We start from the raw sequence: 21,300 nt of genomic DNA on the forward strand, positions 1-21,300 counted from the left end.
ACCTAAAGTAATCTTGTCCAATATAGCATTTTAAAGCTTTCAGACTCTAATTTTCATATTTGGTGACTGATTTTCAAAAGAGATGACAGATAAATAGCGATAGATTCATCATTTGTGATGCGGTGCCAAACTATAACGCACGTTTTGACTCTTTCCATATGTTTTTATATGCATTTTAGAGATTGAATTCAAATCAAATATTAACATTACTGCCCAAACTACTTCTGAATTGGATGTCTACTTCAAAGATATTTTGATAAGTATGAAAATATAACGTTCAGATCACTCAAACCATATGGAAATCCAAGAGTCTACATGTCATCTAGTGGAAAACGTTGGTACTGCGCACAAAAACATCTTTTTTTGAGATATCAACCTAACATTTGGTACAGAATTTGTTCAGATATTTAGCTTTGATTTTCTTGAGGTTTTAAAGTTGAACATGTTTTGTAAAATGTATATTTTATATAAAATATAAATATATATATATGTTATATATTTTACATGTTCATAAACTTCTATAACTTGTTTTAAACTTTACTTTTATGACTTATACAGTGATGGCCGATTTCAAAACACTGCTTGATGAAGTTGTGAAGAGTTCTGACACACACAGTGTTGTGTATTTTGTGTCTGTACTGTACTTTTGAATTTCTGTCCTATATGGGGCAAACTGACCCACAAACAGCAGGAGTGTATAACATTTTGATAAGCACATTTCACAACGCATTATCATGTTGAAACTTTGCATGCATGTTAATGACCCTAAATGAGAAAAGGTCACACAATTTCAAGAAAAACAATGTGGGTTAGATAATATTTCAGATAGATTGAAAAAAGAAATTATAGCTCATTTTTACCATTTGTGGCATACAAAAAATATTTCTGTATTGAAAAAATTGGGAAAAGCTCATTTTTTTAGCTTCAAAGGTTAGTAAAAAACTAAAATAACAAAATATAACCAAGAAATGTTATTATTTTGGGTCTCTACAATTGCCTTAGAACATTAAAATATGCGGGTCAAATTGAATGTAACAGTACTTTTGTGCGTATATGTCAAAACACTTCAGCGTGTTGAAACTTTGCATGTTCATGACCCTAAATGAGAAAAAGTCACAAAATTTAAAGGAAAATGACATCGGTTAACTGATATTTCTGACAACTTAAAAATCAAAATGGGTCAAAGTGACCCGCAACACAACACAAGGGTTAAGCTTGTTCACGTGCTTGTAAATCTGTCATTCACTTGTCCAGAATTTGTTTTATTTATTTTGTGTGTTGTAAATAAAATTAATTCTGAAGCAAAATTCTCACCAGTGTTCAATCAGCTTTGACAAATTTAAATATGCATATATTTGACCTTTTATAAAGGGCATTTCCCCCTAATCTTATTAAATATAGGCTATGCTTCAGCTTTTCTTTTATATTCTTAAATTAATTTAATTTTCTTTATTCTATTACTGTGTAATATCATGGGGCGGCTCACAGCTCTTGATTATTCCGCAGGAATGAGATTATACATCAATATATCACAACGTCTCATTTCCCGTCGGTCTTAGCACACGATGGAACTACAGAAGAGTCGAGTTTTAAACAGGAAAAATATTGAAAGTCTTTTTTGAGTGAGATGCTAACGGTCTAATCCGATTCAATGATCTATGCTAAGCTATGCTAACAGTGCTAGCGCCAGACCCAGAGATCAGCTGAATGGACTCAAACTCCACTGATTAACTCTAGAGGAGACGGAGAATGAAAATGTGCATACAGTCATGAGTTTCTGCTCAACATCAGCAGAGTCACATCTTTAGAGATAAACCTCACACACGCCGAAGCTCGGCCTTCATCATCCCCGACCCCCAGTACTGCATCTGCCCACAGCGGAGGAGCCAAACGCGGGTGAGATTAAGCAGAAGGGGGGTAAGCGTCAGGGTCTCCGGCTAGCCTAGCCCCACAATAAACTGGATTACACTCGATTACTGCTGTTGTGTCTTTGTTTGCGCTGTGTACTCAATGCGCGTCACTGACGCTTTCCATATGATAGGAACATATCTAGAAATAATGCTTTAATCAACACTTACTCGTAACTCGTTCATCTCGACAGCTGTAATGGTACATTGCATGTGTTACAAAGTTGGTAATAATGATGAAGACGGACTCGGTGTGACTGGGACTCGTGTTTATTCAGAACTCTCAGATACAAACACAATAAACTCGCGCTGACAGACAGCGCTCTCATAGCTCAGTAGTTACTATAAATAACTTTGTTAGCAATCGCTGAGCTCAGTCTCTGGTACATTAGTGATGTCCGGTTCGCGAACGATCTTTCTTTTGAATCGGTTCTTTTTAGTGAACCGAATCAGTTCACCAAATCGGACTGAATCGTTCTAAACGATTCGCGTCTCCAGTCAGCGCTGATCCATAATTTACTAAAGTTACTAACTTTCTGACATGAGTGACAGTCCCTCCGACTAGAAATAGACGAATAGCCTGAAGCATATGCTGTAACTACAACAGTTCAGACATGCTGAGAGAACCGATGAGAAGTGAACTCAGGTCCATCCGTCTCTCTGGCAGCAGCTCGTGCCTCGTAGACCAAGTTAAACCACGCCCCCTCCGCTCATTTCAAATGCAAAGATGTCAGCCAATCACAACAGTGGGTGTTTTTACTGAAGTCTCACAGCAGACACGCCTCTTGAAGCAGGGCAGTCAGCCACAGGGCAAACATCAGTATTGAAAAAATGCCTTTTATTTCTAAATTATGACATTTTATGATGTAAAAATCATACTAACAATATAAGTACACCTCAGGAAACATTATAAAATAATAGAAAAATGCCATGCCATGGGACCTTTAAAGACAGACTTTAAGAAATTAATATCACAGATAAAAAGCACAGATTTGTATAATAATTGTTTTTTACAATAAAATCCTTAGACCTTTCTAATGATTTTTAGTCATAGGCTGTCTGCATATTAACAGGTAACTCATAATTTTCTGTAAAATATAAATATTATTATTATTATACTGTTATATTTATTCTTAAATAGTTTAATAATTAATGTTATTGTAATAGTAATCTTTCTTATTTTTATTTAGCAATAATAATAATAATCATAATTATTATTAGTCACATTAATATATAAACACAAAATGTTATATACACACTTTTCATTTGTAAAAATTAATAAATAATAGTAATAATCGCATTTTAAATTGCAATCGCAATTTTAACCAGAATAATCGCAATTGGATATTTTCCCCAAATGGTGCAGCTCTACCTTTAACCCTTTGTGTGTGTGTGTGCGTACCTTCTTCTTGATGAGCGCCTCCCTCTGCTGATCTCTCCTCCGCCACTCCTCCGCCAGCGCCTGCATGTGACTCAACTCCTTCTGCTTCAGCTGAGGACCACACACACACACACACACACACACACACACACACATCTCTAAGGGACAGAACAATAACTCGTGCATACACACAAATGCAGGGGTGGTAAAAGTACTCAAAAGTTATACTCGAGTAAAAGTATATATACCTAAATAAAAAATGACTCCAGTGAAAGTAGAAAGTCCTCCATTTAAACATCACTTGAGTAAAAGTACAAAAGTATCCAAATTAAAACGTACTCAAGTCCCGAAAGTAAAAAGTAATAACTGTAAATATCAATACTTAAGCAGATCAATTGTTTTGGGAGTGATATGCAATGCTTTAATTGAACAAATGATAAGATTAGATACTGCAATTAAGAATTTGTTAGATTTGCAATCATAAGAGCAGTGTTGGGGAAACGCATTACAAGTAACTTGAGTTACGTAATAATATTACTTTTTCTAAGTAACTAGTAAAGTAACGCATTACTTTTCAAATTTACAACAAAATATCTGAGTTACTTTTTCAAAAAAGTAACTTAAGTTACTTTTTCACATTATTTTGACTGACAGCTCTCCTGCCCCCATGTTGCGAAAAATAAGTGCAGAGGTGTGTGTGTGTGTGTGTAAACATGAGGGTTATTGTAGTTCTAGACTAAATGTGAGCATTTATTCATCTCACTTGCACAATAAAGATTCTGTACTTCTAAAAATTAATAAAATCAGTCAAATGCAAAATGCAAACCTCCAATAATGAAATGTTAAATAAAACAACTATTTTTATGCATAATCTACCTTTATATTTAATTGACAAATGTCTTGCTGCTGACCTTTGATGATGAAAATTACTAGATTTTTTTGTTTTTATTGGTAACTTTTTTCTCCTGCATCCTATTCTACCATTATCCAGAGCTGCGCCCTCTACTGGTCATGCGTCAATTTGCATTTTTACCTCAGCCTGGGGCTTATTATTTCAATTTTGGTAGGAAGAGGTCTTTACCGTTGCACAAAAATGTCTCTTTTTTGTTATAAAAAAACCCCCAAAAAAGTCCAGCCCAGGTGAGAAAAAGTAACGCAAAAGTAACGTAACGCATTACTTTTCTTAAAAAGTAACTAAATAACTCAATTAGTTACTTTTTAAGGGAGTAACGCAATATTGTAATGCATTACTTTTCAAAGTAACTTTCCCCAACACTGCATAAGAGACAATGAAGAACCTTAACTTCTTAAAATAGACATGCTCCATAACATTAGCTGCATCACACAGAAGATGTGCAAGATACTATTAACTCATTTAAAGTTAATTAAAAAGCCATAACCACAATGACATATGACTTAACAATGAGTTAATAGTGATGTGCCTCAACAAGTGAAGTCATGACATAATGAAACCTTTGCAAATCGTTATCGAATGATTCATTAAAGCAGACAACTGGAAGTGAAATACATGGCTTTGACCCATTGTGATAATTATTATATTAACTAATTAATCTGTTATGTTATTAGGGAATTAATACATTGTCATATTTAATTAATAGAAATTCATGTATTACTTAATCTATTAATCATATGTAATGTTCATTAGTTGCTGATGGAGTGATCATTAATAAATGGTTTAGTTCTTCATGAGTCATACATTAACTCTTGATCATCTGTGCATTAGTTAAGCATGAATTAATGCATATTAGTGCACACGTATTATAAAGTGTTAGCGATGTTTTCATAGTAAATAGTGTGCCGCGAAAGAAAAAAGTTTGGGAAACACTGAGCTAGCGTTAGTGTGGCAAACCTAGTCCGCTTTTCCAAGTCTAGCCCCGACTGGATCATCCCTGACCGAGCATAACCAGTTTACTAGCCTGATTCTCTCCTGACCCACGTTTTTTATTGGTTTGGAAAGCAAGTGTAATAAATACTTGGAGCGGGCATGGGGAAATGTATTGGAGTAAAAAGTAAACTTTGTCTTTAATATTGTAGTGGAGTAAGAGTGAAAGTAGATGCAAATAAAACATACTCAAGTAAAGTACAGATCCCCGAAAAAAATACTTAAATAAAGTAACAAAGTATTTTTAATTTATTACTTACCACCACTGCACATATGCAGCATATTATTTGTTCCCTGAGGATCATCACCTCTATAAATGAGTTGTCATGATTGGTTAAAGGGGTCGTATAATAATGCCCCTTTTCACAAGATGTAGACTAAGTCTGTGATGAGTGTGTGTGTGTGAAGCTTTAGCTCAAAATAACCCACAGATCATTTCTATATCATGTTAAAATCGTCTCTTTTTGAGGGTGAGCAAAAACGCGCCGTTTTTGTGCGTGTCCCTTTAAATGCAAATGAGCTGCTGCTCCCGCCCCCTTTCTAGAAGAGGGCGGAGCTTCAAGAGCTTGCGTTAACCACTACCTGATTATCAAACAGGTCCTCCTGCATCTCCTTCCACATCTCCAGCTCCAGCGCTGCCTTGTACTCCAGGGTCTCTCGAGGTCGTGTGGGCGTGTCTGACCCAGCCTGACCCTGAGGGGGAGGAGCCACTGCCGCCTGCAAACACACATTACCCATAATTCAACTGGTCGTTCGCACACACTCCAGTACAGACACATCCCATACAGCACCTGTGAGGACTCAGAGACCAGGACTTCTTGAGCTTTCACCAAACCCAGATCTTCAAGGACGCTCACATAACAGAGTTCAGCCAACTTCTCCGACCTGCAGATACAGAAGTCAGATTCAGCCTGAAATACTTATTATTATTATTATTACTTCATCTCAACACACAGATCCTTCAACGGACAGGTCAAAACCTCATGTCACTCCAAACCTGTTTGACTTTCTTTCTGCTGAACACAGGAGAAGATATTCAGAAGAATGCATCAGTGTTTATGACAGAATGTGTGTTTGTGGGTGAACTGGCCCTTTAAGAGAAATGCACCAGATATTTCATATTTCAGCAGTGCCATCTAGAGGAGAGATCTGAGTGTTACACACTGGGATTGAGCAAAAGTGGGACGAATAAGCGTGTGCAACTGTCTCTGCATACACTCACAAACACACACACACACACACACACACACACACACTCACACACACACACTCACACACACACACTCACACTCACACACACACACGCTCTCACTCAGACAGACACACACATGCACTACACTCACGCACACACACACACACACAACACACAGACAGACACACACGCTCTCACTCAGACAGACACACACATGCACTACACTCACGCACACACACACACACAACACACAGACAGACACACACGCTCTCACTCAGACAGACACACACATGCACTACACTCACGCACACACACACACACACACACAACACACAGACAGACACACACGCTCTCACTCAGACAGACACACACATGCACTACACTCACGCACACACACACACAACACACAGACAGACACACACGCTCTCACTCAGACAGACACACACATGCACTACACACACACGCACACACACACACGCACGCACACTCACGCACACGCACGCACACACACGCACACACACGCACACACACTCACACACACTCACACACACTAACACACACTCACACACACTCACACACACTCACACACACTCACACACACTCACACACACTCACACACACACACTCACACACACTCACACACACTCACACACACTCACACACACTCACTAACACACACACACTCACACACACTAACACACACTCACACACTAACACACTAACACACTAACACACTAACACACTAACACACTAACACACTAACACACTAACACACTAACACACACTCACACACACACACCGTGTCCTGGGGAAAATCACTGATTTAAACATTCTGGGACACATTTGGGATAAAGTCACACAATATATAACACTGATATAGAGGATATTTAATCCTAATATCTTACATATTGTGCCTTTAACTTGTTACTTTATGCAGCACATATTTTTGTGATATCAACTTGTATTTTTAATTAGTAAAATACATATTTTGTATAAAATATAAATGTTTAGTGCATCTGCTCAGCAGTCGACTCAATCTTCTGCAGCGTTACTCTCAGTGTCTGTAATGTGTCTCAGGTGTGTGTTCAAAGCATTCATGAGTTCAGATCTGTGATTGACAGCTGGCAGGTTAAAGTTCATCATTTCGGGTGCGTTCACACTTGTCATGTTTGGTTTGATTAAAACTAGAGATGTTCCGATTCCGATACTAGTATTGGTTGTTTTTATGTTTTTAGTATTGTACTTGTTATTATGACCGCTAGCTTTGCCGAACCATTGCGCGGTTCTTCTTCGCTGCTCAGAATGCATTGCAAACACAGGAAGTTGTGCTTAGCATACATCATTGATTCTGATCAGTCCATTAGCATCTCATTCAAAAAATGACCAAAGACACTTTCAATATTTTTCCTATTTAAAACTTGATTCTTCTACAGTTCCATCGTGTGCTAAGACCAACTGAAAATGAAAAGTTGTGATTTTCTACACCGATATGGCTGGAACTAGGGATGGGCAACAGTGGGCGAGTAATCGAGTACTCGAACGTGACAGCGATCATCGATCATGAGAAAGTAGTTCTAGCTAGGGATGGGCATTTTTGTCAATTTCTCATTTCGATCATCGATAGGTCTCAAAAACGAGTACTCGGGGGCGGGACATGTGCAGGGGGCGGGACATGTGCAGGGGGTGGGGCATGTGCATATGACCGTCTCTAAACCATCATGTCGAGCATGAAATATGTGTTTGAGCTGAAACTGAAGAGAATGAACAACAGCCGGTATAACGGCAGCGCTTTGCTAGCTTATTAAGCTCAACCAAACGCTTCTTATATTAGATTAATCAGATAAACAACATAAAAGTAATCTTACAACGTGCATCTGCAGAAAAGGACGCGAATGCGCTCATGAACTTCACGCGCTAGTCTGAGTGTTCTCGCTAGTTTCTCTGTGGATCAGCTGATACACGGGGAACTAAGCTCAGATCATTTACAGCATTCTAATTCCATCGTGTTCTCATTATAATGCTATGACCGATTGGCGCTGCACATCTTGCACTAACCATTCAATGATCAGTGATTCCAGACATCACTGCAGTGCCTCAGTTTCACTTTATTTCTCCGCGGTCTGGAGGCTGTATAACGCTAACCAATCAGACCTCCGGTTCCGCGCAAAACGAAGCAATAACCAATAAAAAAAAGAGACAAATATATTTTTTTCAGGGCGATCATCGTTCTCATGATCGCTGTCACGTTCGAGTACTCGATTACTCGACCACTGTTGCCCATCCCTAGTTCCAGCCATATCGGTGTAGAAAATCACAACTCTTCATTTTCAGTTGCTCTTAGCACACGATGAAACTGTAGAAGAGTCAAGTTTTAAATAGGAAAAATATTGAAAGTGTCTTTGGTCATTTTTTGAATGAGATGCTAATGGACTGATCAGAATCAATGATGTATGCTAAGCTATGCTAGAAGTGCTGATACAAAGATCGGCTGAATGGATTCAAAAACGGTAAAACTTGTAGAATGAGCCTATTTTCAAAAAAAGTGGAGTGTTCCTTTAAGTTGACCTGACTGTCCTAAATGTGCAGGCGACTGCAAACAGGCCCTCATGAACCCATCATTCAGGACAGGAGTGTCAGATTCGACACACACACACACACCCGTCTGCTTTACTGATGGGAATCCTCTCAGAACAGCTCTGTCTCCAGCGCTGCCGGCCGGACGGGTCGAGGAAGTGTGTTTTCTCTGAGCTGAGGAGGCGAGACAGGTGAATACTGACAGATCCCAGCCGGACGTCTGGAGAGTTCTGCTCTCTGTGCCACAGCTCCACCTGCAGAGGAACCCTGAACACACACACACACACACACACACACACACACACACACACACACACACACACACACACACACACACACACACACACACACACACACACACACACACACACACACACACACACACACACACACACACACACACACACACACACACACACACACACACACACACACACACACACACACACACACACACACACACACACACACACACACACACACACACACACACACACACACACACACACACTCAGACCAAATCACCACGAGTTGATCCATCAGTGAGAATACAGATGGTCTGATCACTTTCATCTCTTTTGAACAAAACCGTGATCTTTTGGGTCACTATAATCCTGATGTGAAATGTCCATAGCGTTTGCTCCCTGACCTCACCTGAGGAAAGTGTCCTGGAGCTGATTGGGCAGGGCGGCGAAATCAAAGGCGCAGTAGGACTGCGGCAGAAACACCTCCGTGCTCTTCTTCACCTCCACCGCTGGACTGGTCATGATGGGAGCCGCACTGCCGAAGAACGGGTATGCGTATCTGCAACCGGAGGAAACGCGTTAGCACACGAGCGCAAGCGTCCGTTCACGAGCCCAGGGCCCGGTTACATAAAGCAGCTTAAGTGTAATCTTCCCTTAAGTCCGCCCTTATGTTTCCCTTAAACCTAAGGGTGTTGCAGAAAAAAACCCTTAAGTGTTACTTAAGGCTTTCTTTAAGTGAAATGTCATAAACACTTAGAATTCCCCTTAAATGCATTTTTTTCTCTTAAAGCGTTAGTTCAGCCAAAAATGTAAATTGTGTCATTAATGACTGAGCCTCATGTGGTTGGACACCCGTCAGACCTCCGTTCATCTTCAGACACAAATGAAGATATTTTAGTGTAAAGCTGATGCTCTGAAAGGCCTCCATTGGCTCAACTTTACACTCTCAAGACCCTTAAAAGACACTAAAGACTAAAGTTACAAAGTCCATCTCACTACAGCGGCTCTACAATAACTTTATGAAGACCAGAATAGTTTCTGTGCGCAAAAAAACCCTAAATAACGACTTATATAGTGATGACGATTTCAAAACACGGCCTCATGAAGCTTCGAAGCGTTATGAATCAGTGAGTCGATTCAGCGGTTCAGAGCGTTATGAATCAGTGAGTCGATTCAGCGGTTCAGAGCGTTATGAATCAGTGAGTCGATTCAGCAGTTCAGAGCGTTATGAATCAGTGAGTCGATTCAGCAGTTTGAATCGCCAAAGTCACGTGATTTCAGCATTATGGCGGTTTGACACGCGATCCGAATCTTGAATCGAGTCACTGATTCATAACACTTCGAAGCTTCATGAGGCCGTGTTTTAAAAATCGTCATCACTATATAAGTCGTTATTTAGGGGTTTTTTGGGCACAAAAACTATTCTCGCCGATTCATAAAGTTATTGTAGAGCCGCTGTAGTGAGATGGACTTTGTAACTTTAGTCTTTAGTGTCTTTTAAGGGTCTTGAGAGTGTAAAGTTGAGCCAATGGAGGCCTTTCAGAGCATCAGCTTTACACTAAAATATCTTCATTTGTGTCTGAAGATGAACGGAGGTCTGACGGGTGTCCAACCACATGAGGCTCAGTCATTAATGACACAATTTACAGTTTTGGGTGAACTAACCCTTTAAAACTACATTTAGTGACACAATAACAGTAGTATTTTTCAATTTCGCGGCCACACAACCACTATGAAAAGCACAAAAGAACAAGCGTCAATTTCGCTTCAAACGCTTGCTTTATACGCGTGTCCATCTCGCTTTAGACGAACGTGATCATCTCTGATCTAGACAAACCATCAGTTTCTGAGAGAAACCCAGCAGTATTTATGCTATTATTTTACCTCTTATCAGACGAGCGTGATCATCTCTGAGCTCCGCCATAACTTCCGGAGAGTGAGGTCAAATACGAGCGTGGTCATAGATATATCGATAGTAGATGCCTCATTCTACTGATCCGTGCAGTCGCTAATGAGGCATCTACGTATACATCTATGACCATGCTCGAATTTGACCTCACTAGGCGGAAGTTATGGCGGAGCTCAGAGATGATCACGCTCGTCTGATAAGAGGTAAAATAATATCATAAATACTGCTGGGTTTCTCTCAGAAACTGATGGTTTGTCTAGATCAGACCCTTATTCATCATCTGGTGTCGTTTAAAGCTGCACTGAAACTGTCATTTGGACCTTGAACCGTTTGGAGCCCATTGAAGTCCATTATATGGAGAAAAACCCTGGACTGTTCTCATCCAAAACCTAAATTTCTTTTCGACTGCAGAAAGAAAGACATGGACATCTTGGATTACATGAGGGTGAGTAAATTATCAGCAAACGTTTATTTAAAAGTGAACTAATCCTTTTATCAGACGAGCGTGATCATCTCTGAGCTCAGACATAACTTCCGCTAAGTGAGGTCAAATACGAGCGTGATCATAGATATATCGATAGTAGATGCCTCATTCTACTGATCCGTGCAGTCGCTAATGAGGCATCTACGTATACATCTATGACCACGCTCGTATTTGACCTCACTAGGCGGAAGTTATGGCGGAGCTCAGAGATAATTTGGACTATTTTCATCCAAAACCTTCATTTCTTTTCGACTGCAGAAAGAAAGACATGGACATCTTGGATGACATGGGGGTGGGTAAATTATCAGCAAACGTTTATTTAAAGGTCCTGTTCTTCGTGATCCCATTTTTCAAACTTTAGTTAGTGTGTAATGTTGCTGTTAGAGCATTTATAATACCTGTACAATTATAAAGCTCAAAGTTCAATGCCAAGCGAGATATTTTATTTAACAGAAGTTCCCTTTCAAAGCCTACAGCGAACGGCTGGTTTGTTCTACATCCTGGTATTTCCTGCTTTAATGACGTCAGTAGAGCAGTATGTCGACTAACCTCCGCCCACAAAAACACGCGAAAAAGGGGGCGTGGTCTTGTTGCTCCCGCGTGGAGAATAGGAAGTGTTGCGTTCGGTTGCGTTCGTATAGTTTGTTTGTCGCCATGTCGTCGAGACGCTGTTATTTTCATCCCGGAGTCAAGTCACCTTTGTTTGGCTTTCCCAGGGACGCTGCACTTAGAGATCATTGAGCGCATGCATCCCCGTTATGGTGAGAGGCGCGACCTTTCCGGTAACGTGCGCTCTGCGTGCGCTAAACTGCTGTCCAATCACAACACGGGAGCCGCTGGCCCAATCAGAACTCGTTACGTGTTTCTGAAGGAGGGACTTCATAGAACAGGGAAATCTTTCAAGCCGTTTTGCGGACAGTGAAAACAGCGGAATACAGATCAGTAAATTGTGTGAAAAATACTGTGTTTTTTTACACGCGAAACATGAACACATGTTATATTGCACACTGTAAACACAATCAAAGCTTCAAAAAAACACGAAAAACGGGACCTTTAAAAGTGAACTAATCCTTTAAGTTGATCCTTGAGGGAAGAACTGAAGGTGCTTTATGCAGCAGGTCACCTGAGGATGCAGTTGACAGGGAAGCTGGTCCTGAGATCCCGGACGCTGCGCAGGTCCAGAGAGAAGCAGAAGTGATGAGCGGAGGCTGGGATGGAGATCTTCGGAGCAGAGACAGACACGGATGAATCCGCGGCATCATCTGGAACAACACCCAAACACAGGTCATGATAGTGTGTGTGTTATTATGATGATGTTTGATACGACTTCAACACTCACATGGCAAAAGAGATGAGAGATGTTCTTCCTCAGTGTTTCTGTCCTAAACATTATTAAATCAAGACACATTTACTGGAGAACCAAAATGACTGAAGGTGCAGTGTGTAGTATTTATGAGGATCTATTGACAGAAATGCAATATAATATACATAACTACATTTTCAGTGGAGTACCAAGATCTTGCATAATGAACCGTTATGTGTTTATTATCTTAGAATGAGCCGTTTCTATCTATCCCTTACAGTGAAGCCGCCATTTTGTGTCGTCATGTTTCTACAGTTGCCCTAAAGCAGGGGTGTCCAAAGTCCGGCCCGCGGGCCAAATGCAAACGGCCTGCAGCGTGTTTATTAAAATATATTATATGTGGCCCGCCACCAGAGGTGGGTAGTAACGAATTACATTTACTTCGTTACATTTACTTGAGTACATTTTTTGGGTAACTTGTACTTTTCGAGTATATTTAAAGATGGGTACTTTTACTCTTACTCAAGTAAATTTCTTGTGAAAAAACGGTACTTTTACTTAGTTACATTCGGTGGCGTTCCTCCGCTACTGTCAAATGGTAATAATTATATTATATATTTTAAAATAAGTTAATATGACTTTCGCAAGTCTCGCGAAACGTTGGAGAGGCTGCTTCGCGAGAGGTTGCTACGCATCACCCGCTTATAATTAGCGCGCGTTTAGTCGGAAGATGATGGCCGAAGCAGAGGAAGATGTGTGTGAGCTAAGGGAGGCAGATCATCCGTGGCCTCAAGTTCAGTCTATGATTTCACTCCAAGATATAGAATAGTTTCATAATGCGATGCATGTTGAGTGCAGCAAAACGAACTAACATCTCAGCATACAAGAATTCCACCCTGAAAAGAACATGTAGCGGTAAGTGTCACAATTATGCCTATATTTGAACACTATTAATGGTCATTTGGTAACTATGGGACATTTTCCCTTATTATAATACTATTTCACACACTGTCCGAGTGTCTTCCTCATATTCACATCTTCACATTTACATTATCCTTTTCTTCACAAAACGAAACAAATTGAATAGCCTAATGTGACGTCTTGCATTTACACACAAATCCGGACAGACACCTGTCTGAAGTGTAGAAAATACATACTAATAAAAACGGTATTGTATTTTATTCCTACCTAAAGAATAGCCTATACTTATAAAAATATAAGTATGTTTTAAGAAGAGCTCTGGTTAGCCCAGCACACCATTAATTTACACTGTTTAACCATTAATCACACACACACACACACACACACACACACACACACACACACACACACACACACACACACACACACACACACACACACACACACACACACACACACACACACACACACACACACACACACACACACACACACACACACACACACACACACACACACACACACACACACACACACACACACACACACACACACACACACACACACAAATAATGAACTGCACTTATAAAGCATTTATTTATCTTTGTTAATGTTAATTTCAACATTTACTAATGCTTTATTAAAATATTGTTAACATTAGCCAATGCACTGTGAACTAACATGAATAAACCATGAACAGCTGTATTTTTATGAACTAACATTAACAAAGATTAACTAATGCTGAACAGAGGTGTTGTTCATGGTTAGTTCATGTTAACTAATACATTAACTAATGTTAACTAATACAACCTTATTGTAAAGTGTTACCGAGGGGTGTGTGAAAGCTCTCCAAGTAGCCTGAAATTCAGGGTTTTCGCTTCTTCTCAATCAGATCAAAAGTAACTAGTAACTACTTGAGTAGTTTTCTCATCGAATACTTTTTTACTCTTACTCAAGTAAATATTACGATTGTTACTTTTGCTTGAGTAAATATTTCCGTAAGTACTTGTACTTTTACTTGAGTACAGATTTTGGCTACTGTACCCACCTCTGCCCGCCACGCATAATTTACAAATCGTGCAGTTTCACGATGTCAACACAAGGGGGCAGTACTAGAGTTTAGCAGAGGTGGACAAAGTACACACAACTCTATTACTGGAGTAAAAGTAAAAGTACTACTAGTCAAATATTACTCCGTTACAAGTAAAAGTTCCAAAAACAGATTTTTACTAGGGCTGGGGGCATGCACCTACGGAATAAATAATAAATAAATAAAAACCTTAAACCATGATTTCTGGCAAGTTTTGTGGATAGATAGACATTTTGAACATTAAAATCCAAATTAAGCTTTTTATTCGTTTAAAAGGTGACTAGCTTATAGCCTATTTTACTTCAATAACCCGCAGGGACGTGCAGAAAGTTCCTAAGGGGCAAGGGCTCAAATGTATGAAAGGGGCAATATGTAAAAATAAAAAATTAAAAAAAAAGTGTTTGGATACTATTTTATGTTTTTGCAAAAAGTCTCATGCTTATCAAGCCTGCATTTATTTAATCAAAAATACCGAGAAAAAAACCCAGTAGCCTAATATTGTGAAATATTATTACATGATGGGGGTTTTTTTTAACCTTTTTATTAATCAAATTATATATATATATATCATACAAGAGCTGCAAGTAATTTTCTCTTTGCCTTTTGCTGTTTGATTCACATTAATGGCCCAATCGTCAGCAGGTTTAGTAGATGCTGCCCCTTTAAGACGCAGATCTAATGATATCATTCTCCCATTCATTTCTCTAAACTATTTACGCCCATTTAAGCTAAACTGTGTTTAAGTGAATACTCTCCAAGCCTGTCATTTCGAGATATAGGCTATTTTGTTGTGTATTTGATGGTTTAGTCGCGCAAACAAAGCATATGTGCAAGTCGGTCCGTTTCGCAGCGTGCGTACACACACACACACACACACCCGCCTTGAACTTGGAAACAGTGTCTATTGCGCGGATTGTTGTGCTTTTCATTTAATCAAACACGTTCTGCAATTTAGCCAAAGTGGAGAGTGCATTTGACAACAATCACGGATTGTGCTGAATCTGACGTTTAATGTATGTTTGGGGAGAAATGACAGCGCGCGCTGTGAAGGAAGTTGAGCATAGTTTATAATAGTTTTACCTCATATCTTCTTTTTATAATACTTGGAAGTGAAAATAAAATAAGATTAATATCACAGCCCTGTGATATTGTGTAAGTGTAAGCAGACTACATTTTTGTTTAGTTCTCTGGCCATCGTCAATCTCTCTCGCTCTCCTTTACAGTGTGTAAGTGAATGTGATATTACTGATCATGTGAAGATTTTGCAGTGGCGCTGTGAATACATTGTAGAGGAAACACGAAATCGCGTACTAAGTGCACTGCAAAAAATGCTTTTCTTACTTAGCATTTTTGTCTTGTTTTCAGTCCAAATATCTAAAAAATCTTACATTAAGAAGCATTGACTAGACAAGCAAATGTTTTTGTGTTGTTTTGGGGGAAAATAACTCAAAATTAAGGGAGTTTTTGCTTAAAATAAGCAGAATAATCTGCCAATGGGGTAAGCAAAATAATCTTAATTCAAACAGAAAACAACATTATTTTGCTTACCCCATTGGCAGATTATTTTGCTTATTTTCCTTAATTTTGAGTTATTTTCCCCCAAAACAACACAAAAACTTTTGCTTGTCTAGTAAATGCTTCTTAATGTAAGATTTTTTAGATATTTGGACTGAAAACAAGACAAAAATACTAAGTAAGAAAAGCATTTTTTGCAGTGTGAGTAGGTACTACATTTGAATTTGAACGAACTTCGCGACCGTTAAAAAAGTACGTTCTATATAGTATGAATCAACATAATATGAATGTAATCCAGACGCACTACATCTGCCATGTTGTCATGATCATGTGACCTACCAACGTCAGTTGCGTCCCATCACCCCCATTCATAAATCGTCTCCCGTGGCCTCATGGGAGCAAAGTGTCCATCGTATGCACACTTCAGAATCTCGCCTCATCCAGGTACTTTTTCGCACATACTACTCTGTTGGCGTACTGTTTTTCGCATACTATATAGTAGAGAAGTATTCGATTTCAGACGCAGCTTATATCTTTACTACTTTAGTAGCTTGTCAAACTACAGTTTCTTCCCCAAAACTTCCCCACTTTAATCACTGCTACATGAACACTTGCCATATGCTGAGGGCGGAGCCAGTTGGTCGTGTGTTGTGGGCGGAGCCAGTCGGTCGTGTGTTGTGGGCGGAGCCAGGCTGTCCTGCGCTGTGGGCGGGGCCTGTCTGACGTCACTGGACAGACTCTCGGCCTCGCTCTCAGAGGGCTCAGGAGAAGCAGCTGGAGATGGGAGACGCCGCTCCGGGGATTTCGATGGGCTCTTCGGGACTCTGTGCTCCTCCGAGGGACGCTCAGGCCGGCCGGATGGAACCGGGCCTTTCTTCACTGGAGTTTTAGGCCCGTTTTCAATGTCTAACTGTTTATAAAAAGATCTGTTAAACACTGAAAGATGATTCGTGGCCCTGGACCACAAAACCAGTCATAAGGGTACATTTGATGAAACTGAGATTTATACAGAATAAATAAACTTTCATTGATGTGTGGTTTGTAAGGAAAATATTTGGAAAAATCTGGAATCTGAGGGAATCTAAATATTGAGAAAATCTCCTTTAACCCTTCTCCGGTCTTCAGGGTCTTTTCTGACCCCAAAGGACGTTTGCTCAAATAAAAATAAAAAAATGTTCCCTTTGTCGAAATGGCATGAGACTTTGTAGATCTAGAGAGTGTTGACAACCGTACAAATAAAAAAATTAATTGGATTGATTTCTGTTTTTATGTTCGTGTGACCAAAAAAGTCACACTCAGGGTCTAGAAAATGGACAAAATTCATCCTCAAAAACAGAAACAACACTGAACACGCATACAGACATGAAGTGGCACACTTCCAACAATGCATTAAAACATCCACAATGCAGAATGATCATGCTCACACACACGTAACGTGTGATGATGTGAATGTATGTCGCGTTGTTCAGTATTAAGATGGAGGCAAATGATAGAATTTGTAGAAAAATTTATAATTAAATGCAAAAACGAAAGAAAAAAAAACGCAATTCACAAGCGCGTATTGAACCGTGAATGCCGTTATATTATATTGAGTATTGTGGCATCCCTACTCAATATGTAATATAACTGTTAATTTTTGTTCTGTCACAGTTAGTAACTGAAGTGTAGATTAAATTAGCAGAATTATAAGAAAATCAGATGTTTGAAATAAATGATAAACTCTAAAAACTTTTCTCTGCTTCAGGTTTGATTGTAATCGTAATGTAACGTCATTGAAAATAATATTTTTTCAGTACAAAAAAATGCTAAAAACTTTGACAAAATTAATTGTAATTGTTATAAATGTGATTTCATAACATTTAGATATGAATCCAACTGAAAAATACTTGTGGAAAGATGTCTTTCAGTCAGTCAAATAGCACAAATAGTGGAGCAACATTTACTGGTAAAAGTTTTTTTTTTTAACTGTATTTTCCAAAAGGTGGGCATAAATCTCACACTAAACCATGTCAAATTATCCATGTTATCCCCATGAATGAAAGTTAGAAATTTGGGTCTTTTATAAAGTGATTTTACATAAAGAAATAATTTTGTGTTAAAATCCATTAAAAAAATATTAGTGCTGTCAAAAGATTAATCGCGATTAATCGCATCCAAAATAAAAGTGTGTGTTTACATAATATATGTGTGTGTACTCTGTTAATTATTATTTATATATAAATACACACACATTCATGTATATATTTAAGAAATATTTGCATGTATATACTGTATATACATTTATATAATCTATAATATATATATAAATGTTTTATATATAAAAATAATATTTTTTTCTTAAAATATATACATGCTTGTGTGTGTTTTTATATATAAATAATAATTAACAGAGTACACACACACATATATTATGTAAACACAAACTTTTATTTTGGATGCGATTAATCGCGATTAATCTTTTGACAGCCCTAAAAAATATATTTATTTATTTATTTATATAAATTTTACAATTATTATAAATACTCCAAAAACTGCACAGATGTTGAGTAAAAACATTAACAAACAGAGTAAAATTACATTTGTTCTAAAAAAACCACTTGTTTTGTTACAAAATTACATTTTGTTGCCTTGGGTTTGTGGAGACGCTGAGTGTAATTCCCAGACAAAGGCCGGAGAAGGGGTTAAAGTTGACCAAATTAAGTCCTTAGCAATGCATATTACTACTAATAATACATTTATGATATGAACATGTACAGAATATCTTCATGGAACATGATCTTAATATCCTAATGATTTTTGAAATAAAGGAAAAATGGATAATTTTGACCCACACAATGATCGGCTGTTGGCGCAGATACACCTGCTGTTGAGCTCCAGGGCACATGTGTTCTGGTTTTAGTGGAGTATAATAAGCGTATACCACACCTGATGACTGATGTCCTCCGCTCTCAGTGTCACAGACACGCCCACCGTCGGCTGGAGGTCAGGGGGCACAGACTGAAGGGCGGGTTTGACCCGGTTCGGGGGCTGCAGGATGAAAGCGCCCTCTATAGTGGCAGGATGTGTGGTCAGATCGGCGCCGCTCTTTATCAGACCAGCCAGACTGACTTCAGTGCAGCCGAGAGACTGGTTTCCACAGCAGAGATGGATCTGTGCGCAACACACACATGTATAATCACATCCTGGTCACTCATCACCATTACTGAAGACGTGCCATTAACCCGTTAACTGTCACTGGCCCACCGGTGGGCTCATTTGCCACTGCATGTTTAAAATAATTCTATATTTTAGCCTGATCTAATGTTGACAAACTATATAGCATTCGAACTCAAGATTCATCCTGTGCAAACCGTTTTCAAATCGGATTTTGCGTTACCATGGAAACGGTACTCTAAATTCTTCTAGCGGCTCCTCCCCCTAGTGGGCGTCGTCATGTTTCATATTACAACATTTATTTTAAAAACTTTATAATAAAAATAGGGCTGTCAAAAGATTAATCGCGATTAATCTCATCCAAAATAAAAGTTTGTGTTTACATAATATATGAGTGTGTACTGTGTATAATTATTATTTATATATAAATACACAAACAAGCATGTATTTTTTAAGAAAAAAATATTATTTTTATATATAAAACATTTATATTTATATATATTATAGATTATATAAATGTATATACATGCAAATATTTCTTAAATATATACATGAATGTGTGTGTATTTATATATAAATAATAATTAACAGAGTACACACACACATATTATGTAAACACAAACTTTTATTTTGGATGCGATTAATCGCGATTAATCTTTTGACAGCCCTAGTCTTAATACTTCTTTTTTTTTTTTAAACGCCATATTTTTCTTATATTTTCCTTTATTCCGCACCGCTGTCTCCACTGTCCTTTGAACGGCTCGTTTGCTTCCTGCTTCTCCCTCCGAAAAACGCAAAGGTCTTAGATTGGTTAGATGGCCAAATGTAGTTTGTGGTTCTGCAACAGCTCTCTCTCTTTCGTAATGACTGCGGCGTGGCCCCGCCCACTTTGTTGCGTGTTCGCGGGGGCAGTGTTTATGTTAATAGCAGGTGTTTATAATGTCACCAACCCGGGAAGAAGCTTGTTGTAGTCCAAACCGGCCGTTTTTGTAGGCAATAAACTGCCATAACTTTAAAAGACAATATCTCCGTTTGCATTGAACTTTCAGCGCTGTAACTTTGCAGATACTGTTTATGCTCAAACAGCAACATTACACACTAGCTAAAGTTAAAATGTGAAATCGCATGCAACCACCCCTTTAAAAACTTTATAATAAAAACCTTTTCTAATCTTGACAAAAAACATATAGTCGGAAAGGTCTGAGTCTCACGGTTCTATATTTTCCAGCTGTTTTGTGATATTTGGACAAAAATATATACATTTGTTACAGGAGTTTGCATAAAAATAAAATAAAAAAAAATCGATGGAATTTCAATGACACCCGGTGGCTGTTTGTAGAACAGCGCCTAAACAACATCCCATGGGAAATTCAATTTTTGTGATATCAACCTCAAATTTGGAACACATATTGGTTAGATATTTGGCATTGATTTGATAGTAATTTTAGAGTACAAATTATTTTGTAACGTATATATTTTATATAAAATATTTAGTACAGTACATTTGATTTACAGTAAATTTAAACTTTCATAACTTTTTCGTACTTAATTTTTTTGAAGTGATTTCACTTGAGCCATAATCTGCTGGCTGTCTTCTTTAAAATGAGACCAAACTTAACTATATTCCAAAGCATTCTTGAATTGCAAGCATTTAAGTTTGGATAGTGCATTTTCATGTATATTTTCAAAAGGGGGGTGACAGTTAAGGGGTTTTAACCCTCAT

At 38.5% G+C, this 21,300-nt stretch overlaps 1 protein-coding gene across 1 annotated transcript in view; it reads right to left on the bottom strand.

Moving 5' to 3' along the window:
- The window catches only part of cep120 (centrosomal protein 120), a 75,713-nt gene that overhangs the window by 33,197 nt on the left and 21,216 nt on the right, over positions 1-21,300 (bottom strand). Inside the window, exons 7-14 of the mRNA XM_079827543.1 lie at positions 19,350-19,574; positions 17,040-17,334; positions 12,719-12,857; positions 9,612-9,761; positions 9,042-9,224; positions 5,983-6,076; positions 5,774-5,908; positions 3,310-3,399 (exon numbers count right to left, since the gene is read on the bottom strand). Of these exons, the coding sequence (XP_079683669.1) occupies positions 3,310-3,399; positions 5,774-5,908; positions 5,983-6,076; positions 9,042-9,224; positions 9,612-9,761; positions 12,719-12,857; positions 17,040-17,334; positions 19,350-19,574 (1,311 nt within the window). The remainder of the gene's footprint in view (positions 1-3,309; positions 3,400-5,773; positions 5,909-5,982; positions 6,077-9,041; positions 9,225-9,611; positions 9,762-12,718; positions 12,858-17,039; positions 17,335-19,349; positions 19,575-21,300) is intronic.

This window comes from Gobio gobio (assembly GCF_949357685.1).
Source record: "Gobio gobio genome assembly, chromosome: 10".
Lineage (NCBI taxonomy): Eukaryota > Metazoa > Chordata > Actinopteri > Cypriniformes > Gobionidae > Gobio > Gobio gobio.